Below are 27,084 nucleotides of genomic sequence, written 5' to 3'. Positions count from 1 at the left end.
TAATAACCAGCTTGTTAACATTCAATTTCTTTAGGAGTTGTTTAAACTTGAACTCTGTATTTACACTGTGTTGCCCAGTCAATAAACATGTTTCCTTATGACTTCTAACTTCTCTGGGCGTGAGACACACGCATTTCAACCCGTTCACAGACCGTAAGCCCAATATTGCTAGCTTATAGCAAAGAGTCTGGCTAATTAGATGGTAGACTCGCCAGCCAATGAGGGGGCTCTTCAGTATTGCCCTGCCTTCCCCTACCATCCTAGGTTTCGCAAATTCACGTCCGGGAGCGGGGATTTTAAACCTCCCTGGCTAAAACCTGTAATTTTGGCTCTACAAGTGTTAACATGTCACACCTGAGCAGTGCCACAGACTGATGGACTCCATGCCACGCCGCATTGCTGCAGTAATCCAGGCAAAAGGAGCACCAACTAAGTATTGAGTGCTGTACATGCTCATACTTTCCATGTTCATACTTTTCGTTTTCTGAGATACTGAATTTGGGGTTTTCATTAGTTGTCAGTAATAATCATCAAAATTAAAAGCAACAAACACTTGAAATATATCAGTCTGTGTGGAATGCATGTATACATTATACAAGTCTCACTTTTTGAATGGAATTACTGAAATAAATCAACTTTTTGATGATATTCTAATTATATGACCAGCACCTGTATATATAACACTAGTCCAGTGGGAATATATATATATATATATATATATATATATATATATATATATATATATATACATGTATAATAGTGCTTAAGAGAGTAATTCACCCTCAAAGTTTTCACACTTTTCACAGGCAGGTAAAGGATGGGAACAACAGCTGGTTAACTCCACCCCCAACCACTCCCCCAGGACAACCACTCCCCCATTACACTACCTGTCATTATCTACCTGTCATCTGTTAGAGGGGTTGTCAAATAACCCTCAGGAAACAAACTTGCAGGGCTGACATGTTTAAATTGCTAAATAATAATAATAATAATAATAATTCAAGATTCATTCTTTTTTATTGCCATGTGTGCCAGAGGTTTATTACATCCCATTATACAAATACAAGAGAGTGACATTCTTATGGCTTTAGTTCCAGTCGACATTGCAGCAGCAAGAGAAAACATAATGGCAATATTTATAATAGGAAACAAGGCAAGATGCAATTGAGCAATACTACAATATTAGCAATAATAATAGAATAGTACAAAATGATAACGTTGTGTCCGTGTGTACGCATTTATCATTCCAGTCTATAAAGTATCTAGTGGGACTTGGAGGGCGTGTGATGTTTTGTGTTTTGTGTCTCATCAGAACAGAATTCTCTGATCTTCTCCAAAAGATATTTCAGCCTGGCCATGTCCAGATGTCTGGGTATCAAAGCTGTAATAAAATAGAATTGCTAATACAGTGACCATGAGTGCTGCTCACTCGTAGTGCTGCTAACTCGTAGTATGTGGGAGCCTTCGTAAGTAGCCACCCAGATGCTTTTGCCAGTCGTAGCTTTCGACATGCACTGTGCCATCCTCCAGTCCTATAAGCTGAAAATACTATCCTATAAGCTGAAAAAAGCTGATTTGAAGGTGTCCAGGGTAGGGGCGTTGAAGGTGTCCAGGGTAGGGGAGTTGAAGGTGTCCAGGTTAGGGGCGTTGAAGGTGTCCAGGGTAGGGGAGTTGCGGATCACTGTGGGGAGAGAGTTCCAGAGGGTGGGAGCTGCCACACTGAAGGCTCTGTCTCCGAAGGTCCGTAGGTTGGTGCGGGGGGGTGGAGAGCAGACCCATGTCTGAGGACCGCAGGTTCCGGGATGGGGTATGTTGGCAGAGAAGGTCAGATAGGTACTGGGGGGCGCAGGCATGGAGGGATTTGTAGGTGAGTTGGAGAACAAGACGGTGGATTTGGTGACGGATTTGATGTGTGACTGGAAGGAGAGGGTGGAGTCAAGGATGACACCCAGGTTGCAGACTTCGGGAGTTTACGGGAAAAATTGTGTGACTTTAGTAAATAAAATAGATAGTTCAAGTAGTAAAGTGGCTGTGAGGTTAAGTTTTAGGTAGTCTGTATACATGGGGTGTGCTTGGGGATGATAGTCAATTGTCTACAGCAGGCTTGTTCATGAGCCTGATCGCCTGGGGGAAGTAGCTGTTGGTTAGTCTGGGGGAGGGATATGGCCTCTCTCCTGTGTGTATTCTCTGGTGTCTCTTTAGGTGTCCTGCATGATTGAAACTATGCCCACACTGGGAGCAGTGATATGGCTTCTCTCCTGTGTGAATTCTCTGGTGTCTCTTTAGTTCATCTGCCCGACTGAAACTCTTCCCACACTGGGAGCAGTGATATGGCTTCTCTCCTGTGTGAATTCTCTGGTGATGTTTCTTTAGGTCTCCTGCATCACTGAAACTCTTCCCACACTGGGAGCAGGGATATGGCTTCTCTCCTGTGTGTATTCTCTGGTGAATCTTTAGGTGTCCTGCCTGACTGAAACTCTTCCCACACTGGGAGCAGGGATATGGCCTCTCTCCTGTGTGTATTCTCTGGTGACTCTTTAGCCGTCCTGCCTTACTGAAACTCTTCCCACACAGTCAGGGCTCGACAGTGCGACCATTTCACTCGCAATTGCGACTAAAAATACATCTGTGCGACTAGAGAAATAAATTCACGAGCACACTGTGCGAGTACAGTTTTTCTTTTCTTTTTTTATTCTAAAAATAAATCTGCGCGAACCGTGTGGCCACATTTTAAGCCGTCAGCCAGCCCGCTACGACCACGGGAAGTCATGTTAAAAGTGAAGTTACTTCTGTTAAACTGGCGCTAAGCTAACATCGCTAATCGCTAACTCCCTCCTGGGCCTTAAAGAGACAAGCGCCCTTTTCTCATCTCAAGCTTCATTAGCTTCATTAGCTCACCACATCTACAGATTTGGTCCCACACACTCCAGATTTGAACCCAAGGTTACAACCAGGGTTAACTACCCAGGGTAGAAAGTAGAAAGCTCTCAGACCTTCAGAACCCATTGAAAGTAGTGGAGGTACTCCAGAAGTCCAAATGCATCTCTAACCCTAGGAAACCCTAGGAAGCAAGTTGCCTAATGGCATGAAAATGCAACATGTTGTACTTGAGTGTGGCAGAGAGGTGGGACCCCCGGGGATGGTGGTGTGCTAACAGCTAGCCGCCGCAGAGGCACCGTGCTGGGCTGGCCACCTCCACATGTCACCACCCCGGGCAGCATGGGGCTGGGGACTGGTCATCTGGATGTGGGGTAGTTTAATACCCCTAGATGTGGAGTTGTCTGGCCACCGTGTGTGACTGATGTAGCCTGACCCAGCAGCAGGGAGGTGGGCAGCATGGAGACAGACCTCTGCATGGCCTGGCTGGGCTGCTAGCTGACAGACCTAGCCCTAAAGCCTGGCTGGGCTGCTAGCTGACAGGCATGACATGGATGAATGAATGAACATGCTGCTAACCAGGAGAACTTGACACAGCTAGTTACCATAATACAATGCCATCAACTCTGCGTCTAGTAGGGCTGTAGGCATGGGCCAATGTGTGATTTTGGTGCAAAAATGGCAAAATCACTAATAAAAATGTGTTATAATAAAACATTTCACTGTGCTCCTAAATGTCTTTGTGTGCCCCTAAATTTTTTCATTTAGGAGCACATGTGCTCCTAGTGAAAAAGGTTAGCGTAGAGCCCTGGGATATGGCTTCTCTCCTGTGTGTATTCTCTGATGGAGTTTTAGGTTTCCTGCCTGACTGAAACTCTTCCCACACTGGGAGCAGGGATATGGCTTCTCTCCTGTGTGTGTTCTCTGGTGACTCTTTAGTACATCTGCCCGACTGAAACTCTTCCCACACTGGGAGCAGGGATATGGCTTCTCTCCTGTGTGTATACTCTGATGGAGTTTTAGGTTTCCTGCATGACTGAAACTCTTCCCACACAGGGAGCAGGGATATGGCTTCTCTCCTGTGTGTATTCTCTGGTGAATCTTTAGGTATCCTGCCCGACTGAAACTCTGCCCACACAGGGAGCAGTGATATGGTTTCTCTCCTGTGTGTATTCTCTGATGGAATTTTAGGGATCCTGCATCACTGAAACTCTTCCCACACAGGGAGCAGTGATATGGCTTCTCTCCTGTGTGTATTCTCTGGTGAATCTTTAGGTATCCTGCCTGACTGAAACTCTGCCCACACAGGGAGCAGTGATATGGCTTCTCTCCTGTGTGTATTCTCTGATGGCTCTTTAGGGAATCTGTCCGACTGAAACTCTTCCCACACTGGGAGCAGGGATATGGCTTCTCTCCTGTGTGTATTCTCTGATGGAGTTTTAGGTTTTTTGCCTTACTGAACCTCTTCCCACACAGGGAGCAGGGATATGGCTTCTCTCCTGTGTGTGGCTTCTCTCCTGTGTGTATTCTCTGATGGCTCTTTAGGGAATCTGTCCGACTGAAACTCTTCCCACACTGGGAGCAGGGATATGGCTTCTCTCCTGTGTGTATTCTCTGGTGAATCTTTAGGTGTCCTGCCTCACTGAACCTCTTCCCACACAGGGAGCAGGGATATGGCTTCTCTCCTGTGTGAATTCTCTGGTGATGTTTCTTTAGGTCTCCTGCATCACTGAAACTCTTCCCACACTGGGAGCAGGGATATGGCTTCTCTCCTGTGTGTATTCTCTGGTGTCTTTTTAGGGATCCTGAGTGACTGAAACTCTTCCCACACAGGGAGCAGTGATATGGTTTCTCTCCTGTGTGTATTCTCTGATGGAGTTTTAGGTTTTCTGCCTGACTGAAACTCTTCCCACACAGGGAGCAGGGATATGGCTTCTCTCCTGTGTGTATTCTCTGATGGAGTTTTAGGTTTTCTGCCTTACTGAAACTCTTCCCACACAGGGAGCAGGGATATGGCTTCTCTCCTGTGTGTGTTCTCTGATGGAGTTTTAGGGATCCTGCCTGACTGAAACTCTTCCCACACAGGGAGCAGGGATATGGCTTCTCTCCTGTGTGTATTCTCTGATGGAGTTTTAGGTTTTCTGCCTGACTGAAACTCTTCCCACACAGGGAGCAGGGATATGGCTTCTCTCCTGTGTGTATTCTCTGATGGAGTTTTAGGTTTTCTGCCTTACTGAAACTCTTCCCACACAGGGAGCAGGGATATGGCTTCTCTCCTGTGTGTGTTCTCTGATGGAGTTTTAGGGATCCTGCCTGACTGAAACTCTTCCCACACAGGGAGCAGGGATATGGCTTCTCTCCTGTGTGTATTCTCTGATGGAGTTTTAGGTTTTCTGCCTTACTGAAACTCTTCCCACACAGGGAGCAGGGATATGGCTTCTCTCCTGTGTGTGTTCTCTGATGGAGTTTTAGGGATCCTGCCTGACTGAAACTCTTCCCACACAGGGAGCAGGGATATGGCTTCTCTCCTGTGTGTATTCTCTGATGGAGTTTTAGGTGTCCTGCCTGACTGAAACTCTTCCCACACAGGGAGCAGGGATATGGCTTCTCTCCTGTGTGTATTCTCTGATGGCTCTTTAGGTGTCCTGCCTGACTGAAACTCTGCCCACACAGGGAGCAGTGATATGGTTTCTCTCCTGTGTGTATTCTCTGATGGAATTTTAGGGATCCTGCATCACTGAAACTCTTCCCACACTGGGAGCAGGGATATGGCTTCTCTCCTGTGTGTATTCTCTGATGGAGTTTTAGGGATCCTGCATCACTGAAACTCTTCCCACACAGGGAGCAGGGATATGGCCTCTCTCCTGTGTGTATTCTCTGGTGAATCTTTAGGTGTCCTGCCTGACTGAAACTCTTCCCACACAGGGAGCAGGGATATGGCTTCTCTCCTGTGTGTATTCTCTGGTGAATCTTTAGGTGTCCTGCCTCACTGAACCTCTTCCCACACAGGGAGCAGGGATATGGCTTCTCTCCTGTGTGTATTCTCTGGTGAATCTTTAGGTGTCCTGCCTGACTGAAACTCTTCCCACACAGGGAGCAGGGATATGGCTTCTCTCCTGTGTGTATTCTCTGATGGAGTTTTAGGGATCCTGCCTCACTGAAACTCTTCCCACACAGGGAGCAGGGATATGGCTTCTCTCCTGTGTGTATTCTCTGATGGAGTTTTAGGTTTCCTGCATGACTGAAACTCTTCCCACACAGGGAGCAGGGATATGGCTTCTCTCCTGTGTGTATTCTCTGATGGCTCTTTAGGGAATCTGTCCGACTGAAACTCTGCCCACACAGGGAGCAGGGATATGGCTTCTCTCCTGTGTGTACACTCTGATGGATTTTTAGGTTATGTGCCCGACTGAACCTCTTTCCACACTGAAGACAAGAGTGAGTCTCCTGTCTTGAGCTCCTCCGTCTGTGTTGTTTCTGGCTTCCTGATGCGGTGGAGCTGGGCTCCATGTCTGAGTCTGGGTTGGATCTCTCTCCTGTAAGAATAGGAACATATACAGGATGAGAAACAACATGAGAACAAGTGCTGCTTCCATAGACTCAGCAGTAGGGATGTAACAATGCATCGCGACACAGTTAAATATCGCTACAAATATGAGACAATTCAAATCTGTGAAATTAGAAATTAACCGCTACTCTAATTCAATATTATTTTAATCCTTAAAAACTGACAGCACACGTTCTCATTACCGTAATTCCTGAACTACATGTGCTATAAAAAATTCCAACGGTTCCTGAAGGCAGAGAAGCTGCGCTTTCTACCCATATAGGGTTTATTACGGTAACTCAAAGCACGAAGCTCGTGGAGAGCTGAGGAAGAGAGAAGCGGCATTACGAGCGAGCATATTTTAGTGGCGTTTTACGAGCGATGTTTTTATACTGTTGTGAGTTTGTGTACATACAGTATATATGTCAAATGTCACGTGTGAAATTTCAGGAAGATCATCTAGGGTTACCAAACCACCCAAAAGGCAAAACCCAGAGAGCCAGTATGGGGCGACGACAATGCCCTCTGCAGAAGGAGCACTCCCTGGCCGTGTGAGTTGGGGAATGTGGACGTGTCTGCGGTTTAACTGAAAACCGGGGTTTTATTTGGGAACAGTTTAACAATATAAAAATGGGAAATCGTCCAACCCTACTTGAAACCCCTCTACAGTGTTATCTACGTGTGCCATGCATGTAGGTAGAACTTGGTAATATGACACGATCTAATGCTTTGGTCCTCATATCAGCAACCAATCAAAATGTTCAGACTTTTCTTTTGAAACATGGAACTACGTTTCAACGTTATTGAGAATCACAACACTAACTCGCTAGTCAAGTCAAAAATACCGCAACAACGCAACGGATTAGGTGAGTAATCCCCACTGCTACCTAGTTAACCAGAACACTGCTACCTAGTTAACTAGAACACTGCTACCTAGTTAACTATAACCAGTGGTACACATAACAGGTGCGCATGCGGTCAAAATAACGGATGCGCACCAGAAAATACGAAAAGAGGCACTTTTGCGTACCAACATTTTTGGGACACAGTTACTGAAACATTCTGATTTTCTCCATACAGTACATCAATGGCAAGATGACAAATGTGTTAACGTTAATAATTAGTTAGTTAGTCGTGTAACTTTTAGCCATCGTTCTTGATTAAGTACATGTTTTTTTTCAAGTTAGCATGGTGTTAAACCTAGGGTTGGGTACTGAAAACCGGTAACGGTATGGTACCGGTTACTTTACATTCGGTACCTACCGAACCGAATTGCAACAGAGATTTCGGTTCCTCGTTTCGGTTCCTCTCTCGCCCCCTGGTGTCCGAAACGGACGTTACATGCAACCGCACGTGACATCGCCTGTTAAAGTTCCACTCAGTGTAATCGAGACTGAATCGCTCTCAACAAGTGCAAGGCGCGTGCTTGCAAAACAGTTTTGTGATTGGTCTGAATTTAGCGGGAAATATGGATTTCAGGAAATCCCTCTCCTTTGCGTCTCTCCATCACTTTAACAACGTTTTATTGGCAGGGGAAAATATATATATAATTTTTTTATTTTTTATTTTTATTGACAACGGATTTACATGCTGGAAAAACATGCAGCTAAAATTCAGGGAACATTTGGACAATAAGAGACACAAGGAAGCTGTGGTCGCATGGTCTAATTACAGGGCAATATGCGCTGGGCAAAAATAATCTAAAATCATCACGAACAGAACGGCGGAGGTACGGGAAAACAGGGCTCATGTCGGTGTCATCAAAGGTAAAAGTTGGTTGTCTTTAACTCAGCTGATGCATTACCTTGCTGTTGATTGTTTACCGAATGCTTCATCTGACTGTCACACTGTGATTTTACTTGTGTAAACAGTTAATGAGTAACGTTAGCCCGTTTTGTGCGTGTACTGTCATATAGGCCTACTTCATATTGATGAGCTGAGTCAGTGACTGTCAGTCACAAGTTTATATTCTACGGATGTTGTTCAGTGCTGTATGCGCGTTCCCGGTTCTGTGTGTACTTCAATGAGCTGATTATCTTTCACTGTGTGTGTGTGTGTGTGTGTGTGTGTCTTGGGCGTATCTGTCATTCACATGTATATTATACGGTAACCGATGTTCAGTGCTGTAGTTCCCCATGTTCTGCTGCAGCTGTAGCATCAGGATATGTTGGTTTGATCACCTTTTATAAAACATTGCCGCTCGGCATTAATGGCGTGCACTCGGAAAATCGCGTCAGTGACCACCCCGCCACTGATGTGAAAAATCCTGGATTTCTATATATAATTATTTTTTAATCAAAAGTAACGATTTAAGTACCGTACCGGTACCGTTTTTAAAGTATCGATTTGGCACCGGTATCGAATAAAACCAAACGGTACCCAACCCTAGTTAAACCTTTAGTGGTGGCGATCGGGGATTCCCTTGTGCATATTCTGGCCGCGTTCGTAAATTCGCCGGAGCGCACACTTGGTTCAATGTCATAAACAAGATAGTAGCGAGATAGAACAGGAGCTGTCCTATCAGAGGACACCGCGCAGTACAGTACATCAAATCAGCTTTCGGGCGGTAAAAGTCTACACCAGTAGCCTAGAGAGATGGACAAACACAGCAGTCTACAGTAGAGACAAACACAGCAGTCTACAGTAGAGACAAACACAGCAGTCTACAGTAGAGACAAACACAGCAGTCTACAGTAGAGACAAACACAGCAGTCTACAGTAGAGACAAACACAGCAGTCTACAGTAGAGACAAACACAGCAGTCTACAGTAGAGAGACAAACACAGCAGTCTACAGTAGAGAGACAAACACAGCAGTCTACAGTAGAGAGACAAACACAGCAGTCTACAGTAGAGAGATGGAGCTTGTCGCAAAACAGGACACGACCGCACCCATTTGGGAACACTTCTGATTGAAGCCGAATCAGAGAGGAGAACCCGCAAATGTGGATGAGTCAGTTTGCCGAATTTGAAAAAATTCACTGTAGAAAATGCAAACACAACTAATTTGAAACAACATCTAAAAAGTCACCATCCCACCCAATTTGCTGTCGTCAACAAATCGCTCAGTGCCGCTGCAGTGGCTCGTCCCTCCCGACAGCTGGGTCTTGCTGAGTCGTTAAGCCGACGGACGAAGTCTAACCGGGACAGTCCCAAATGGTGTGCGCTCCCGGGCAACGTTGACGCGTTACATGGCGAAAGAGATGCGCCATTCAATACAGTGGAGAAGCCAGCATTTAAAGACATGCTGAACTCTTCTGATGGACAATACGAGTTGCCTAGTAAGACTTCCACATCTAAAACTGCCATTCCTAATGTGTATGAGAAAGTGAAGGGTGACATCCTCAATGATGTAAAAAACATCCCCTTCTACTCTGCTACAGCTGACATGTGGTCAAGCTCCAACACCACTCCCTACGAGTCTGACCTCCACTACACAGCCACTGACTGGACTCTGCAGGCTAGCTACTTAGAAACCAGACATGTACCTGACTGGACTCTGCAGGTCAGCTGCTTAAAAACCAGACATGTACCTGAACTCTGCAGGCTAGCTGCTTAGAAACCAGACATGTACCTGACTGGACTCTGCAGGCCAGGTGGTTAGAAACCAGACATGTACCTGACTGGACTCTGCAGGCCAGGTGGTTAGAAACCAGACATGTACCTGACTGGACTCTGCAGGCTAGCTGCTTAGAAACCAGACATGTACCTGACTGGACTCTGCAGGCTAGCTGCTTAGAAACCAGACATGTACCTGACTGGACTCTGCAGGCCAGGTGGTTAGAAACCAGACATGTACCTGACTGGACTCTGCAGGCTAGCTGCGTGTTGGAAAGAAAGGACTGTGTTCTAATTATGTGTAGTTACGTGTTTTTAGCATGTTGATGTTCTATCACCGTGTTGTGATGTGTTAAACATGCAGTTAGATGTTAGTACACAGCAATGTTTTATTTTTTAGTTGCTAGGTAGCTACCATTGGTTGATTCAGAGGGATTGTCTCAGACCCAGATCTCCTGCCTACCAACCAGTCTGTTATCATATTCTATTTTTCTGTAATCTTGTATACTGTTCTGTACTCTCGATACAATATTCTGTTCTTCTAATGTTTTATGGTGCAGAGAAGTCAGTTGCATAAATGGCCTGAACTTGACCTGACCGTTCTGCAGCCGTACATGATCTTGTGATCCAGTAGAAGCTTCCTCTTTTAAAAGGACACTGCTGCCCTTGCACAATGACAGAGAGCAGACCTACACAATTATTGTGATCTCATGTTAATCAACCATTTTTCTGTACTGTTTTAATACTGTAATACTAATGAATGACTGTAATACTAATGAATTACTGTTATACTAATGAGGTCTGGTAGTCTATTTCTAATGTGCTGCAGTACTAACAGTGCAACAGTCAGCCTAAGTCAGCAGAATCCCAACGGTCATGAGACTCAGAAACAGGAAGTGGGTCTTGTGCCTGTTGTGTGACAGGAAGATGCAGACAATGTGAACAGGAATACACGCCAGGGTTCCTACAAGTTTCAACAAGTCAAATGTAGGACCTTTTTAGACCTATAGAATAGACCGATAGAATTTTAGACCTATCACCATGTGATAGCTTTTTGTCATCCTCGAGGTGATGAAATCAGGGATTTCACTGCCATACAGACAAAAAATGATTTTTTTTTTGGTTCCAGCTTGATTAATTTCCGCATAGAGATGTGGTCGGACTGATTTCCTTGCAGGATCTCATTTTTAAGACCTAGCACCTAATTTTTAGACTTTATAACTGACATTTTGGAGGTTTTTTATGCCTTACAAATTGGACTGTTGGATTTTAGACTTTAAGGCTTTTTAAGACCAGCGCGGAAACCCTGACACACGCCTGACCATCATCAACACTTCTGCTGTCGCAAGCTTTTGATAAGAATATACTTAGAATAATATACCTAATCATGATCCCAGGAAATGGGTTTGATGATCAAATAACTGGCCCATCAGTGTTTTAGAACACGGAGAATAAGCCCAAAAGAAATTACATGTGACCAAAGGAAATGACACATGTGAGTCATAAGACATATGTGACGGTGTATAAAAATGTAAAACATAATTCTGGTGTTCATTCTCTGCCACCTGTCCTTGCTGACACTGTGTTGACTGAGTCCAGCGCTGTGTAAGCTACTCTGTAACTACTCTGCAACTACTCTGTAACCAAGATGGCGGCGCGCTTAGACGCGAGGCTCGGAGTGGCTTCCACGCTGGTGTTTTTTAGTGTTTTTAAGAATATTTGTATGTACATTTTTATTTTAATACTTATAGGGAACGGTTGTGTCCTTTATTTATGTAAACCAGCTCCTTACCTTACCTTGTTATTTATTTATTTATTTTTCCTTTCCTAACAACAGGGGAGCCACCCCTCCTAAATTTCGTTGTTTGGTACCTGTACTGTAGCAATGACAAATAAAGTCCATTCCATTCCATTCCAACTACTCTGCCTGAGATCTTCAATAAACTCCAAGTGTGAAATAGAGCGAATCCTCTCCAGTCTTCTTCAGAGCTGTTCAACAACATTACTGAGGTCTTCAAACCACACTAACCACAACCCCAAGAGAGTTAACTAACCACACCCCCAAGAGTTAACTAACCACACCCCCAAGAGAGTTAACTAACCACACCCCCAAGATAGTTAACTAACCACACCCCCAAGAGAGTTAACTAACCACACCCCCCAAGAGAGTTAACTCCCTAACCACACCCCCCAAGAGAGTTAACTAACCTCAACACCAAGAGAGTTAACTAACCACACCCCCAAGAGAGTTAACTAACCACACCCCCAAGAGAGTTAACTAACCACACCCCCAAGAGAGTTAATTAACCACACCCCCAAGAGAGTTAATTAACCACACCCCCAAGAGAGTTAACTAACCACACCCCCAAGAGAGTTAACTAACCACACCCCCAAGAGAGTTAACTAACCACACCCCCAAGAGAGTTAACTAACCACAACCCCATTCCAACCTCTCGGGAGAATTCACAGCAGAGGAACTCAATGAGGCCATGAGCAAGCTCAAGCCAGGCAAATCCCCTGGCCGTGACAACATCCACCCGGAGTTCGTCATCCACCAGAGCACAACAACATCTGGCTGGCTCTGTGCTTTCTATACATCATGCTACCGGAGATTAAAGCTCCCAAAGACTTGGCGCCGTGCCTCTGTCATAGCTCTGCCAAAGCCAAATAAACCTGCAGAAGACCCCAAGTCGTACAGACCAATCTCGTTGCTCTGTGTCCCATTTAAGATCTTGGAGAGGATGATCCATAGCCGCATCGAGCCAGTGGTGGACTCACAGCTCCCACGGGAACAAGCTGGTTTCCGTCGTGGAAGATCAACAGCAGACCAGGTAACACTACTCTGTCAGGACATCGAGGACAGCTTCCAGGACAATGAGAAAGCTGGGGTGGTGTACCTGGATCTGACTGCTGCATACGACACCGTGTGGCACCGGGGACTTCACCTGAAGCTGCTGAGGACAATACCGGACCGCCACATGGTGAAGTTCATCATGGAGACACTTTCCAACCGCAGCTTCATCTTACAGACCAGCAGTGGCCAGTGCAGTAGGCTCAGAAGACTGAGGAACGGGGTACCGCAGATGTCTGTTCTCTCGCCGATGCTGTTCAACATTTACATCCACGACCTACCTGATACAGCATCTAGAAAGTATGGCTACGCAGACGATCTTGCCATCATGCTGAGACGACCAACGTGGAAGGCGATGGAAGAGGGTCTTAACGAAGACATAGGCACACTGGTAGCATACCTTCGAAGGTGGCGTCTACAACTCAGTGTCGGAAAGACAGTCGCAGCGGCATACCACCTTAGCACCAGAGAAGCCAGGAGGGAACTTGAGGTGCGCGTTGACAACAAATGTCTGGAGGTCCAGCAAGCCCCGAAGTACCTTGGAGTGCGCCTGGATCGGACATTATCCTTCAAACAACACCTGGAAGAAGTCAAGGCCAAAGTGACATCCAGGGCTGCGCTGATCCGCCGCCTTGCTGGTACAACCTGGGGAGCCTCCGCTAAGACGCTAAGAATATCCACCCAAGCCCTGGTCTTCTCTGCAGCGGAATACTGCGCCCCAGTCTGGAGCAGAAGCCCTCATGCGAGAAAGGTCGACGTGGCTATCAATACCTCCCTCAGAATAATTACTGGATGCTTGAAGCCTACCCCTGTGTCCCTCTTGCCAGTCCTCGCGGGAATAGCACCGGCCGGCCTCCGACGGGAGGCTGCCACCCTCGCCCTGGCCAGGAAGGCACAAAAGCATGACTGGCACATCCTGCACAACACCACCATAACACCAGCACCTCCAAGCCGACTCAAGACCCGCCACCCTTACAACAAGGCAGCACAAGCCATGCTCAACTCCACCTCTGAGGACATCTCCAGAGATGCATGGTTGGCAGCAGCTTGGAAGCAGGAGTGGGAGTCAGCCGGGCCCTCCCGAATCCACCGCTACATCTGGGACCCAGGAGATGGCGCCATTGGAGGAGACGACCTACCACGCCGGCAATGGACCACACTGAACCGTCTACGAACTGGTGTCGGTCGCTTTAAAACATCAATGAAGGCGTGGGGCATGGCGGACAGTGCGGCATGCGAGTGCGGTGACCCAGAGCAGACCGCCGACCACATAATCACCATCTGCCCCTTATATAGACCACCCTCAGAAGCCAGCCTCTTCGACCTAGAACCAGAGATGCGGGCATGGCTACGTGACACCGAGTTGGACCTCTGACGTTACACGAAAGAAGAAGACAACCCCAAGAGAGTGAACTAACCACACCCCCAAGAGAGTTAACTAACCTCAACACCAAGAGAGTTAACTAACCTCAACACCAAGAGAGTTAACTAACCTCAACACCAAGAGAGTTAACTAACCACACCCCCAAGAGAGTTAACTAACCACACCCCCAAGAGAGTTAACTCCCTAACCACACCCCCAAGAGAGTTAACTAACTAGCCACAACACCAAGAGAGTTAACTAACCACACCCCCAAGAGTTAACTAACCACACCCCCAAGAGTTAACTAACCACACCCCCAAGAGTTAACTAACCACACCCCCAAGAGTTAACTAACCACAACACCAAGAGAGTTAACTAACCAAAACACCAAGAGAGTTAACTAACTAATCACACCCCCAAGAGAGTTAACTAACCACACCCCCAAGAGAGTTAACTAACCACACCCCCAAGAGAGTTAACTCCCTAACCACACCCCCAAGAGAGTTAACTCCCTAACCACACCCCCAAGAGAGTTAACTAACCTCAACACCAAGAGAGTTAACTAACTACACCCCCAAGAGAGTTAACTAACCTTCCCCCCCAAGAGAGTTAACTCCCTAACCACACACCCCAAGAGAGTTAACTAACCTCAATACCAAGAGAGTTAACTAACTACACCCCCAAGAGAGTTAACTAACCACACCCCCAAGAGAGTTAACTAACCACACCCCCAAGAGAGTTAACTAACCACACCCCCAAGAGAGTTAACTAGCCACACCCCCAAGAGAGTTAACTAGCCACACCCCCAAGAGAGTTAACTAACCACACCCCCAAGAGAGTTAATTAACCACACCCCCAAGAGAGTTAACTAACCACACCCCCAAGAGAGTTAACTAGCCACACCCCCAAGAGAGTTAACTAGCCACACCCCCAAGAGAGTTAACTAGCCACACCCCCAAGAGAGTTAACTAACCACACCCCCAAGAGAGTTAACTAGCCACACCCCCAAGAGAGTTAACTAGCCACACCCCCAAGAGAGTTAACTAACCACACCCCCAAGAGAGTTAACTAACTACACCCCCAAGAGAGTTAACTAACCACACCCCCAAGAGAGTTAACTAACCACACCCCCAAGAGAGTTAACTAACTACACCCCCAAGAGAGTTAACTAACCACACCCCCAAGAGAGTTAACTAACCACACCCCCAAGATAGTTAACTAACCACACCCCCAAGAGAGTTAACTAACCACACCCCCAAGAGAGTTAACTAAACACACCACCAAGAGAGTTAACTAACCACACCCCCAAGAGAGTTAACTAACCACACCCCCAAGAGAGTTAACTAACCACACCCCCAAGAGAGTTAACTAACCACACCCCCAAGAGAGTTAACTAACCACACCCCCAAGAGAGTTAACTAACCACACCCCCAAGAGAGTTAACTAAACACCCCCCCAAGAGAGTTAACTAACTACACCCCCAAGAGAGTTAACTAACCACACCCCCAAGAGAGTTAACTAACCACAACCCCAAGAGAGTTAACTAACCACACCCCCAAGAGAGTTAACTCCCTAACCACACCCCCAAGAGAGTTAACTAATCTCAACACCAAGAGAGTTAACTAACCACACCCCCAAGAGAGTTAACTAACCACACCCCCAAGAGAGTTAACTAACCACACCCCCAAGAGAGTTAACTAACCACACCCACAAGAGAGTTAACTAACCACACCCCCAAGAGAGTTAACTAACCACACCCCCAAGAGAGTTAACTAACCACACACCCAAGAGAGTTAACTGCCTAACCACAACACCAAGAGAGTTAACTGCCTAACCACAACACCAAGAGAGTTAACTAACCACATCCCCAAGAGAGTTAACTGCCTAACCACAACACCAAGAGAGTTAACTAACCACATCCCCAAGAGAGTTAACTAACCTCAACACCGAGAGAGTTAACTAACCACAACACCAAGAGAGTTAACTAACCACTACCCCAAGAGAGTTAGCTAACCACAACACCAAAAGAGTTAACTAACCACAACACCAAAAGAGTTAACTAACCACACCCCCAAGAGAGTTAACTAACCACAACACCAAGAGAGTTAACTAACCACAACACCAAGAGAGTTAACTAACCACAACACCAAGAGAGTTAACTAACCTCAACACCAAGAGTGTTAACTAACCACAACACCAAGATAGTTAACTAACCACAACACCAAGAGAGTTAACTAACCACAACACCAAGAGAGCTAACTAACCTCAACACCAAGAGTGTTAACTAACCTCAACACCAAGAGAGTTAACTAACCACAACACCAAGATAGTTAACTAACCACACCCCCAAGAGAGTTAACTAACCACAACACCAAGAGAGTTAACTAACCACAACACCAAGAGAGTTAACTAACCACAACACCAAGAGAGTTAACTAACCTCAACACCAAGAGAGTTAACTGCCTAACCACAACACCAAGAGAGTTAACTAACCACATCCCCAAGAGAGTTAACTAACCACATCCCCAAGAGAGTTAACTAACCTCAACACCAAGAGAGTTAACTAACCACTACCCCAAGAGAGTTAGCTAACCACAACACCAAGATAGTTAACTAACCACAACACCAAAAGAGTTAACTAACCACACCCCCAAGAGAGTTAACTAACCACAACACCAAGGGCCGGTTTCACAGACAAGGCTTAAGCCTAGTCCTGGACTAAATCACACTTTCAATGTAAAATCTCCATTGAAGATGCTTTTTAGTCCAGGATTAGGCTTAAGCCTTGTCTGTGAAACTGGCCCCAAGAGAGTTAACTAACCACACCCCCAAGAGAGTTAACTAACCACAACACCAAGAGAGTTAACTAACCACACCCCCAAGAGAGTTAACTCCCTAACCACACCACCAAGAGAGTTAACTAACCACACCCCCAAGAGAGTTAACTAACTAACCACAACACCAAGAGAGTTAACCAACCACACCCCCAAGAGAGTTAACTAACCTCAACGTCAAGAGTGTTAACTAACCTCAACACCAAGAGAGTTAACTAACCACAACACCAAGAGAGTTAACTAACCTCAACACCAAGAGTGTTAACTAACCTCAACACCAAGAGTGTTAACTAACCTCAACACCAAGAGAGTTAACTAACCACAACACCAAGATAGTTAACTAACCACACCCCCAAGAGAGTTAACTCCCTAACCACACCACCAAGAGAGTTAACTAACCACACCCCCAAGAGAGTTAACTAACTAACCACAACACCAAGAGAGTTAACCAACCACACCCCCAAGAGAGTTAACTAACCTCAACGTCAAGAGTGTTAACTAACCTCAACACCAAGAGAGTTAACTAACCACAACACCAAGAGAGTTAACTAACCTCAACACCAAGAGTGTTAACTAACCTCAACACCAAGAGTGTTAACTAACCTCAACACCAAGAGAGTTAACTAACCACAACACCAAGATAGTTAACTAACCACAACACCAAGAGAGTTAACTAACCACAACACCAAGAGAGTTAACTAACCTCAACACCAAGAGTGTTAACTAACCTCAACACCAAGAGAGTTAACTAACCACAACACCAAGATAGTTAACTAACCACACCCCCAAGAGAGTTAACTAACCACAACACCAAGAGAGTTAACTAACCAAAACACCAAGAGAGTTAACTAACCACAACACCAAGAGAGTTAACTAACCACACCCCCAAGAGAGTTAACTAACCACAACACCAAGAGAGTTAACTAACCACAACACCAAGATAGTTAACTAACCACAACACCAAGAGAGTTAACTAACCACAACACCAAGAGAGTTAACTAACCTCAACACCAAGAGTGTTAACTAACCTCAACACCAAGAGAGTTAACTAACCACAACACCAAGATAGTTAACTAACCACACCCCCAAGAGAGTTAACTAACCACAACACCAAGAGAGTTAACTAACCACAACACCAAGAGAGTTAACTAACCACACCCCCAAGAGAGTTAACAAACCACAACACCAAGAGAGTTAACTAACTGATAAGATGAATGTCAGATGAAGGGCGGCAGGCCGAGATGTGTTGCTTCCTTATGATAATTAATTAATGCTCGAGGTAGACAATTAAGATAGATTTATTCCCATTACACAGCGCTGGGCAGCCTCTCAACACACGGCAAGCAAGGAGGAGAGACCCGCGCCGAATGACATCCTACAGTGGCTTGATATAGGCAAAAGTTGCTGATCAAGCAGCCAGCTGTTTGTCATGCAAATCATTCCCAAAGACAGGGCTCCGTTGAGTCTAGGTAGGGTTGTTGACGAGAAGTCCCCATCTCCCAAAAGTGGCTGATTATCCTGACAACCCAGCTACCTGACCCTGGTCAGCTGACTGGCTGGTCCTAAATATACTGATCTATTGACCCCAGTACCCATATAAGTCCACCACCTGGTTGACCACCACAAGGCTCCACTGTCCTTAGATCCCAACTGGTCCCGTGGTCTCTATATTTGGCTCAGGTCCAGTTACAGACAGAGAGTTTGCAGCCTGTTTGCAGTTTGTGATGATACAGCAAGAGAGGTTGGCTCACTTCAATAGTCAGATGTTATAACCTGCTGATAATCACTAATGATACAGTATTCATGGTTTACCTAAGCATACAGATAAAATGCATCCTATCACTAACCATAACACCAAGAGAGTTAACTAACCTCAACACCAAGAGAGTTAACTCCCTAACCTCAACACCAAGTAGGGCTGCCACAAACGATTATTTTCATAGTCGACTAGTCACCGATTATTTTAACGATTAGTCGACTAATCGGATCATAAATTACAGCTTATCGCACAATTACTCAATCGCTCTTATTTAGCTATCATCTTCTAAATCATCTTCTAAATTTAGCTTGAAGTTGTTAGTTGTTGTTGTAGGCATGTGCTAACTAAAAATAAAGACAATTAAAATGATTGTTCACTCAAAAATAGATATTTTAATGAACTTTGCAGATTTATTTCTGGCATCACTTGCATTGTAATGTAATGTAAAGAGTAGTAGAGAGTGCAAACTGCTGAGTAAAATGAGGTAGGCTAGGCACTAGGCAACCAAAAGAATACAAAAACAAAAATAAATACTTGTACAGAGTACAAAAGTTTTGCTTTGCTTCACTCATCTCTGGCATCAAACATACATTTTAATGTATTGAATAGTGCTGCAAAATAAAATGAGGTAGGCACTAAGGCAACTAAAAAATAGCAATTATCCACAAAAAGAAATGTTTGTAGAGAAAAGGTTTGGTCTCAATCAAATAACATAACAAAGAAAAGTGCAGGAGACTGAGCAAAGAAATTGTTTCTCTCCTGTGTGGACTATTCATTCATAGCGAGGAAAGTCAGCATTTCCACATGTTCTGGAGAGAGGCTTGCTCTCTTTTGAGAGCAGATGTTCCCTGCTGCAGAGAAGATCCTCTCGGATGGGGTGGAGGTTGCAGGGATGCACAGAAAAGATTTTGCCAGCTTAGATAGTGTGGGGAAACGCCCCTAATCAATCCTGAACATGCTGGTTAAGGATATGAGACCCTTGTTAACCAGCATGTTCAGGATTGATCCAGTCAGGACGGTGGCTTGCTGGGGTGTGCACGTTGGCATCTTGACAAGATAACTATCCATAGAACGCGCCTTCTTAGCACTGTAACGTTAAGACAACATTTTTAGCTATTTGATAAGTATCGCTTTGATGACAACGTTTTTTAACGTAAAATAATGAAAGAAGGCTTTTAACGTAACGATATCATTAGCCAATATCAAGCTAACGAGCTTACCGAGACGAGCCATCGTCTTCCTCGTCATCTGCCACAAACGTGCTTCCTTTTTAGATGCTCGCGCATCATAGACGTGCTGCCATGATAAGCGAGTTCAGCTTTGCAAATTTTACATTTTACATTGTTTTTTTCAACGTTGTGGTTGAAATGCTCCCACACTTTAGACGTACGAGGACGGGAAGACATTTCTGTTTGTTTTTCCAGGGATGTCACGTGTGCCCCGGATGACCGACACTGCGCATGTACATCAAAGACACTGGGAGACGCTCGCCAGTGGCAGCTTCAGGGAAGAAAAAACATGCGACGACGTCGATTACCAAATATGTCGGCGACGATTTTGGTAATCGACGTCGTCGCGACTAGTCGACTAATCGTGGCAGCCCTAACACCAAGAGAGTTAACTAACCACAACCCCAAGAGAGTTAACTCTCTAACCACAGCGCCCTTATACTCATTAATCTGGCCTGGCCTTCGCCAAAGACACAACATGAACTCACCATCCTCATCATCTTCATCATCCTCATCATAATCCTCATCATCTTCATCATCCTCTCCATCTTCACCATATTTCTCCTCCACTTCCTCTCCTCCTTCTTCCTCTTCTTTCACCATCACATCTTCCTCCTCCTCCTCTTCCATCGCCACATTGAGTTTGAGTGTTCTCCTGCAGTCCTCCTGCTTCACTGCCACCATCCAGCGGCCGTGTGGGCTTTCCTGGGATGGAGAACCCCAGCCAGAACCAGAACCAGAACCAGGGGCCCGTGTGGACCTGGGGTCAGACATGGTAGCTGGGCCGTGAGGTGGATCTGTGCAGTGGAAACAAAGGAAGCATAAACAATGAAGAGCATATTTCACAAATACTCCAAATACAACACAATGCTCCATCAGGGTATATGCAGGAATCTTGAGGTTAATCTCAAAACCTTTTAAAAGACCTTGTCAATATTTTTCAAGACCTCACCGCTCTCGGTCACCAACAGCGGCCTTGTGGCTAGCGCCATGCATGTGAGACTTAACTAGGGTTGGGTACCGAAAATCGGTACCGGTAGGTACCGGTTACTTTACATTCGGTATGTACCCGTACCGAATCGCAAAGGAGATTTCGGTACCTCATTTCGGTACTTTTCGCCTGTTAAATTTCCACTCAGTGAAAGCAGCGAGTACGGAAGGATACCGAGAAGGTTGCTAATAGCAACTTCCGCTAGCGGGTTGGCGTAACGCGACTCTCGACTTATGGGTGCGTTCGGTAAACTCGTTCTGGAATTCTGATCACCACTCGTGGAATGCCTTCTGTCCAATCAAATGACTTGCTCCCCTTATGACGTCGGGCCCAGTGTGCGCTGCGACGCTCTCAGAGCGAGTTTACGAACGCAAGCCTTTGATTGGACAGTGCACTCCAGGATTCGACGCGTCTGTTGATGACGTAGTGCGGATGTGTGTCTGCGTCTCTGCGAGGTGGACAACATGATCGGGGATCTCTTGATATTCGGGTACTGTCCTTATCCTACTACTGTGTCTGAAAAATCAATCGTCATGTCTTAATGTTGTCGACCGTGTTATATATATATATATATATATATATATATATATATATATATATATATATATATGTCATTTTAAAAACTCAAAAGTACCGAATTAAGTACCGTTTTGGTACCGGTACCGTTTTTAAAGTATCGGTTAGGTACCGGTACCGGATAAAACCCAAACGGTACCCAACCCTAGACTTAACCCTGTTGATCCCCATGGATGCAACACTGATCTTCTTCCTACATAGTGTACAATATGCCTCCTTGATGTTATCAGCGACTGGCTGCAGCCATGGTTTAATGTCCGGCACATCCAACCACGACTCTGCAAATGTACACTTTCCCACGCAGGGAAATCTACTTGCCCCATCTAACTTTCTACTTGCCCTGCCTAGGGGGTACCGTTGCCGGCTGTGCGGCACATAGATTTCTCTCACAACGTACTTCTAACTAAAATCCATTGCCGTTGATTGTGTGTAAAACACTACAGAACATGAGTTTCTTAAAAAAAAAAAATGCTGCTAAACTTTAGACGGGATACTGTCATTTGCCTACCTTGTTATTACCAGGCAGTGACAGTCTATGGCTGCAAAAGGCACGGTCGCCCCTAAGCATTAGCAAATAAATTGTGGTTTACTTAATACTGTTCAGCACTTGAGGTTACATGCAATGCATGACTTGTGCTATATAGGCTAAATAAAATTATGAAAGCGGCAAGTAGCAAGTGTGCGCATCAAAGGCATTAGGCACGTAACATCCATGCGGTTTAAACACATGACAACCGTGCGTTATTTCCCGAACTTTGGACCCGGGGAACAACGGTATGCCCATACAGGCTCCAAGAGTAGCTGTTGATAAGGTGACAGTTTCCTTTATCGTGGTGCCCCACCCCTCCACCCCTCCAGATAACGTACACACACACACACACACAGCTCGCGGAACCTTATGTTCCGGACGGACAAATGAGGAACGGATGATGTAACTGCTTACAATTGGTTCCAACTATTATCTTATTTGTAGCATGGACAGGTAAAAGCAATATGGCAGAAATGTAACATGTCAATCAGTAGTAATTTCAGACCAGTGAAATGATAAGCGCTATTTCAGAGTATTCAGACAGGGCCAGTCACACCCTCTGTGCCTCTCTGAACAGATGAGCCACCTGTTTAATGCCCGGTCACAACGCCCTCCCACACCATACCATAACCTTACCATATTTTGCCCCTGATACCGATGGTATCACGATAATGCGATAATCGATACATAGTAAGACAATTCATCAACAATACATCACAATATCTGTATTAACTGAAGAAAAAATACCATTACAAAAGGCAAAAAGCAGGAATTATGTTTTTTATTCATTCACTTTGTTGCTGGTTGTGAACAATGAAACAAACAATAAATTAGGCCTAGCCTATATCTCTTAGCTTAGTGTCTCTAACATACACACACACTGACTGTCACTTGTCCATGTGTGCCTGCCATCATTCATACAACATAAAGTGCCAAAAGGCCGAACTGCCCAGCAAGCTGGAGATAAAGTATTTAAAGGAAGGACTCTACTGTAGATAGTATCTATGTGAAGACTGATGTACATGTCCTATTTAGAAAAGAGTGCAGCCAGCAGTATGATGCTATACCTACTGATAATATTAAACTATGCATTTTACTTGTTAAAATATAGCCTATTAAACATATATTTTAATGTCTCATTAATTGTAAGAGTAACTTTATAATATAATTACCATATAATAAATTAGGATTTTCTTGTACCTGTGTACTCAAACCGCCGGTTCGACCTGGAGCATGCACCGTTTAAGGTGACCAACCATCATTTTATAGCCGGTATTTGGGTAATACTCGAGGATTTCCTGGATTACTTCATCCAACTCGGCATCCCCCATGTTGACATACATGCCAGAAACCCTAAAGAAGAGTTTTTATGGTCAGACTCAGGACTTTTTGGGATAGGTAAATAGGTAGCCTACGTTATTGATTTACATAGCAAGGCCAACTGTAGGCTATTTATCCATAGTATGATAGTTTATAGCATAAGCTAGCACCGTACGCCTTCAGATGAGATTAGATGGAGCAACAGTGGTTCATCTGAAGTCACTACGGGGCTAAACGTGAGCTACTCGTAAATCGGAATATCATACCGGTAAACAAGACTTACCATAGGCCAATGTCTGCCATTCGTCGGTGATATGTACAGTCACTGACTCCAAAAAGCCTGGCAATGTCGCGTACAGACAACCCCGATGATAAATAACCATCAAGTGTCTCCACGGGCAGTACATACGAGGGCCTACCCACTGTCGTGGTGTTAGCTGAATGCAGCTGAGCAACATTCAGGTCATGGACGACTTCATTCAAGATGAGGAAGATGTCAGTGTTAACTTCTTCATCGGTCGATGCAGCAAACTCCGCCAAACGATCAACAACAGCCTCCATGTGGAAAAGTACATAATCAAGAGGAGCAGTGTCGGACAGGTCAGCTAAGACGAACAATTCTCTGGCCAGCAAGGCTCTCTGATTCTGATTCTCAGGCAAGGTGACAGCCATAGTGCTCTTCCCTTCTGTGGTGGACTTTTCAACTTTGTCGCTTTTACCACGTCACGCGCGGTATCAACCAATGAAAATGCGTGGGGCGAGGACAACATGCAAGACACGCCCCTATATTTGCATACATTACTGATAATCGGGGAAAGAATGAAAGCATGAATGTGGAAAAGAAAGAATGAATGTGGAAAACAATGTGGAAAAGAAAGAATGAATGTGGAAAACAATGTGGAAAAGAAAGAATGAATGTGGAAAACAATGTGGAAAAGAAAGAATGAATGTGGAAAACAATGTGGAAAAGAAAGAATGAATGTGGAAAACAATGTGGAAAAGAAAGAATGAATGTGGAAAAGAAAGAATAAATGTGGAAAAGAATAAATACATATAGAAATGTATTGTGTTATACTGTGTGTATTCATTGATTTATTTGTTCATACATTCATTTATGTGTCTATATATTTATTGTTAATTTTGGCAGACTTGGCAGAAGTAACACAACCTCTCTGGAGTCTGCACACGCTGTTGGAACTCAAGGTTGTCAGAGGCTGTTGACTGTTCTTGTTCCCTGGTTCTACCATGTTGTTACTCCCCATATCCTCTAGGGGGCGGCAACCCAAGGCATGCCTGCCAGCAGTGGCACGTGGCAGCTTAACCAATGGCACGCAAGCAATACGTGTGCAAGAGTGTTTTATTTTTTTTATGTTTTAATGTTGTCTCTCATCCGCACGCCTCGTTTTCCCACGCAGTGGTTCTGGCGACAATAATACATTTTCTGGTCCGAATCTTTCAAAATAAAATCGAATCAAATTCTAGGCAAGTCTAAAGCACACAGAACGACACAGAAACCATTAAAAAGGTTTATTTTGAAAGTATCAACCTGCGTCTGATCCTGATGTAGCAGAAGCGTACCCCTAAAAGGGGCGACACAAGCCAGTCTAGGGCTAAACCACTCGCAGACTCGAAAATGTACAAGTTATTCGAGAAGATTAATTAATTAATAAAAAAAAGAATTAATTAATTATAATTAATAGAGAATTAAAATCCCCACTCGATATAATAAACAACAATAACTAAATACTAATTTGTGGATTGGATTCACTGTTCTCGTTTGCTGTAGGCTACTGCTAAGGGAGACTTTGCTAGTAAATATACTTTCGTTTTGGGACGTGTTCAAAAGCAAGGACTGTGTGATCATATAATTATGTGTAGTTATGTGTTTTTAGCATGTCTATGTTCTATCAGCATGTTGTGATGTTATAGAAATGCAGTTAGTCGTGCGTAGCGATGTCCCAACAGCCGGTAGCTGTTAGCAGCGTTTGTTTGCTCTTTCATTCGTCACTTTTCTCCCATTCTGTGTTTGAGATGGACCAACATTGAAATACGCGATTTCGACGTATGACATCATTTGAAAGCTTACAATCTGCAGTTTCAGAATATGTAAAACGTTCAGACCCCAGGAAGACTAGCTAATGTCATGGCATTAGCTAACGGGGATCCTAATAAACAAACAAACAAACAAACAAACATTGCACTGGCTTTGCTGACAGTCTTCGTATCAACCTGTCTGTGTGAGCAGATATTCTCACACATGTAGAGCGTGCTGAGCCGTGTGACAGCTGACCACTCCCAAACTTGTGTGCAACTTAACGTGACCAAGTCCCCCCAGGTAATGGAACTGAGCAGGGGAAACAGGGCCAGGATCACTTTGACTGGTAGGCCTGTTTATTTAGCCTACATGGCTTTGCATACATAGCTCTTTGATGAAACATTGTGTTCATGTAGTGCATGGGTCACCAACAGGCGGCCCGCGGGTCGGATGCGGCCCACCAAAGCTTCCCATCGGGCCCGTGGAATATTAATGTTTTTTAAATATGAATGAATTCAGAAAATATGAGGACGGAAATACCGTTTAGAACATATAGGGCGCGTTCGTAAATCCGTCGATGCGCACACTGGATTCAACGTCGTCATGGAACCAAGTGATTTGAATGGACTAGAGGCAGTCACGTGGACGCTCTGACTCTCTCAGAGCGAATTTACGAACGCGGCCATAGCATATATAGTTCTTCCAATGCAGGACGATTCAGACCTAACTCATTCACAAAGCTGCAACCTTGCATCTAAATAGCCGTATAGTAGTATAGTATACTAGTATATAATAGTATAGTATAGTAGCAAAGCTGAAACTAATTCCCATCTTTTAAATGGAATGCGGCAGACGTCGCGCCTATTCGCATGCAAGAATGAGGGGACACTCATAGATCTCATTTAACATTTCGTGTTTTTTTTTCTCCACATGCTCTTGTTTAACATTTCGTGTTATAGCCTATTTTTTCACATGCACACATTATAGTGACTTAAATAACAACTAACTTCTCAGTCAAAAATGTAATGAGGTAAATGGCTTGTTATGCTTGTAGAACCCAGACAGCCCGGAGAGATGCACTAGTTGCCCTCTCGGTCAGATAACGTTCTGCTAATAATTCCACTGGCATATCCATATCCAGCTTTTAAGTTGCTTTTAAGCTTGCCATTTTTCTGTGACGGGTCTCAGGGTATGACTTCTCAGGGTATGATTCTCTGAAAGCTGCATGCCTTGTATAATTTTAACGGCGAAGATTGTATCGTTTTTCAACAGCTACCGTTTCAGTGCAGATGAGGCATACAGGTTTTGCTTTGCTAAATATTGGCAAGATGAATGCGTACTTGTCAGTCCATTCCTCATTAAAGTTGCGGTTTTCCACGTGAATTTTACGCTTCAGGTTGTTTGAGAGTGATATTTTGCATGATTGATAACTGAAAATTATTACAATGTGTAATAACAAAGTGAAGCCAAAATATGTTCATCACCCCCTGGTGGCTGGCTGCAGTATAGGTGTCAGGAGTCTGTTAACACTGATAATAAGCCATTAATAACATACATTTTGAAAGAAAGTGAAAATATTAAACAATAATATGCTAATTATTCGCTGAAGACAAAAC

General features: G+C 44.6%; 1 protein-coding gene and 1 long non-coding RNA gene across 2 annotated transcripts in view; one reads left to right on the top strand and one right to left on the bottom strand.

Moving 5' to 3' along the window:
• The first annotated feature begins 1,017 nt into the window (after positions 1–1,017).
• LOC308168168 lies at positions 1,018–4,279 on the top strand. Its single transcript, XR_013937726.1, has 3 exons — positions 1,018–1,605; positions 1,654–2,202; positions 3,901–4,279. It is a non-coding gene; the product is annotated as an uncharacterized lncRNA (long non-coding RNA).
• A 51-nt stretch (positions 4,280–4,330) lies between these two features.
• LOC308168992 (uncharacterized protein) overlaps positions 4,331–27,084 on the bottom strand; it is a gene marked incomplete at its 3' end in the record, with an annotated part of 44,477 nt that continues 21,723 nt past the window's right edge. The window contains exons 3-5 of the mRNA XM_080543630.1: positions 20,506–20,814; positions 4,416–6,413; positions 4,331–4,341 (exon numbers count right to left, since the gene is read on the bottom strand). Coding sequence (XP_080399756.1) covers positions 4,331–4,341; positions 4,416–6,413; positions 20,506–20,814 — 2,318 coding nt within the window. The remainder of the gene's footprint in view (positions 4,342–4,415; positions 6,414–20,505; positions 20,815–27,084) is intronic.

Source organism: Nansenia antarctica (genome assembly GCF_963989245.1).
Source record: "Nansenia antarctica genome assembly, chromosome: 12".
Classification (NCBI taxonomy): Eukaryota; Metazoa; Chordata; class Actinopteri; order Argentiniformes; family Microstomatidae; genus Nansenia; species Nansenia antarctica.
Note: the sequence above shows the minus strand (reverse complement) of the source record. Positions and strands in the feature narration are given on the sequence as shown.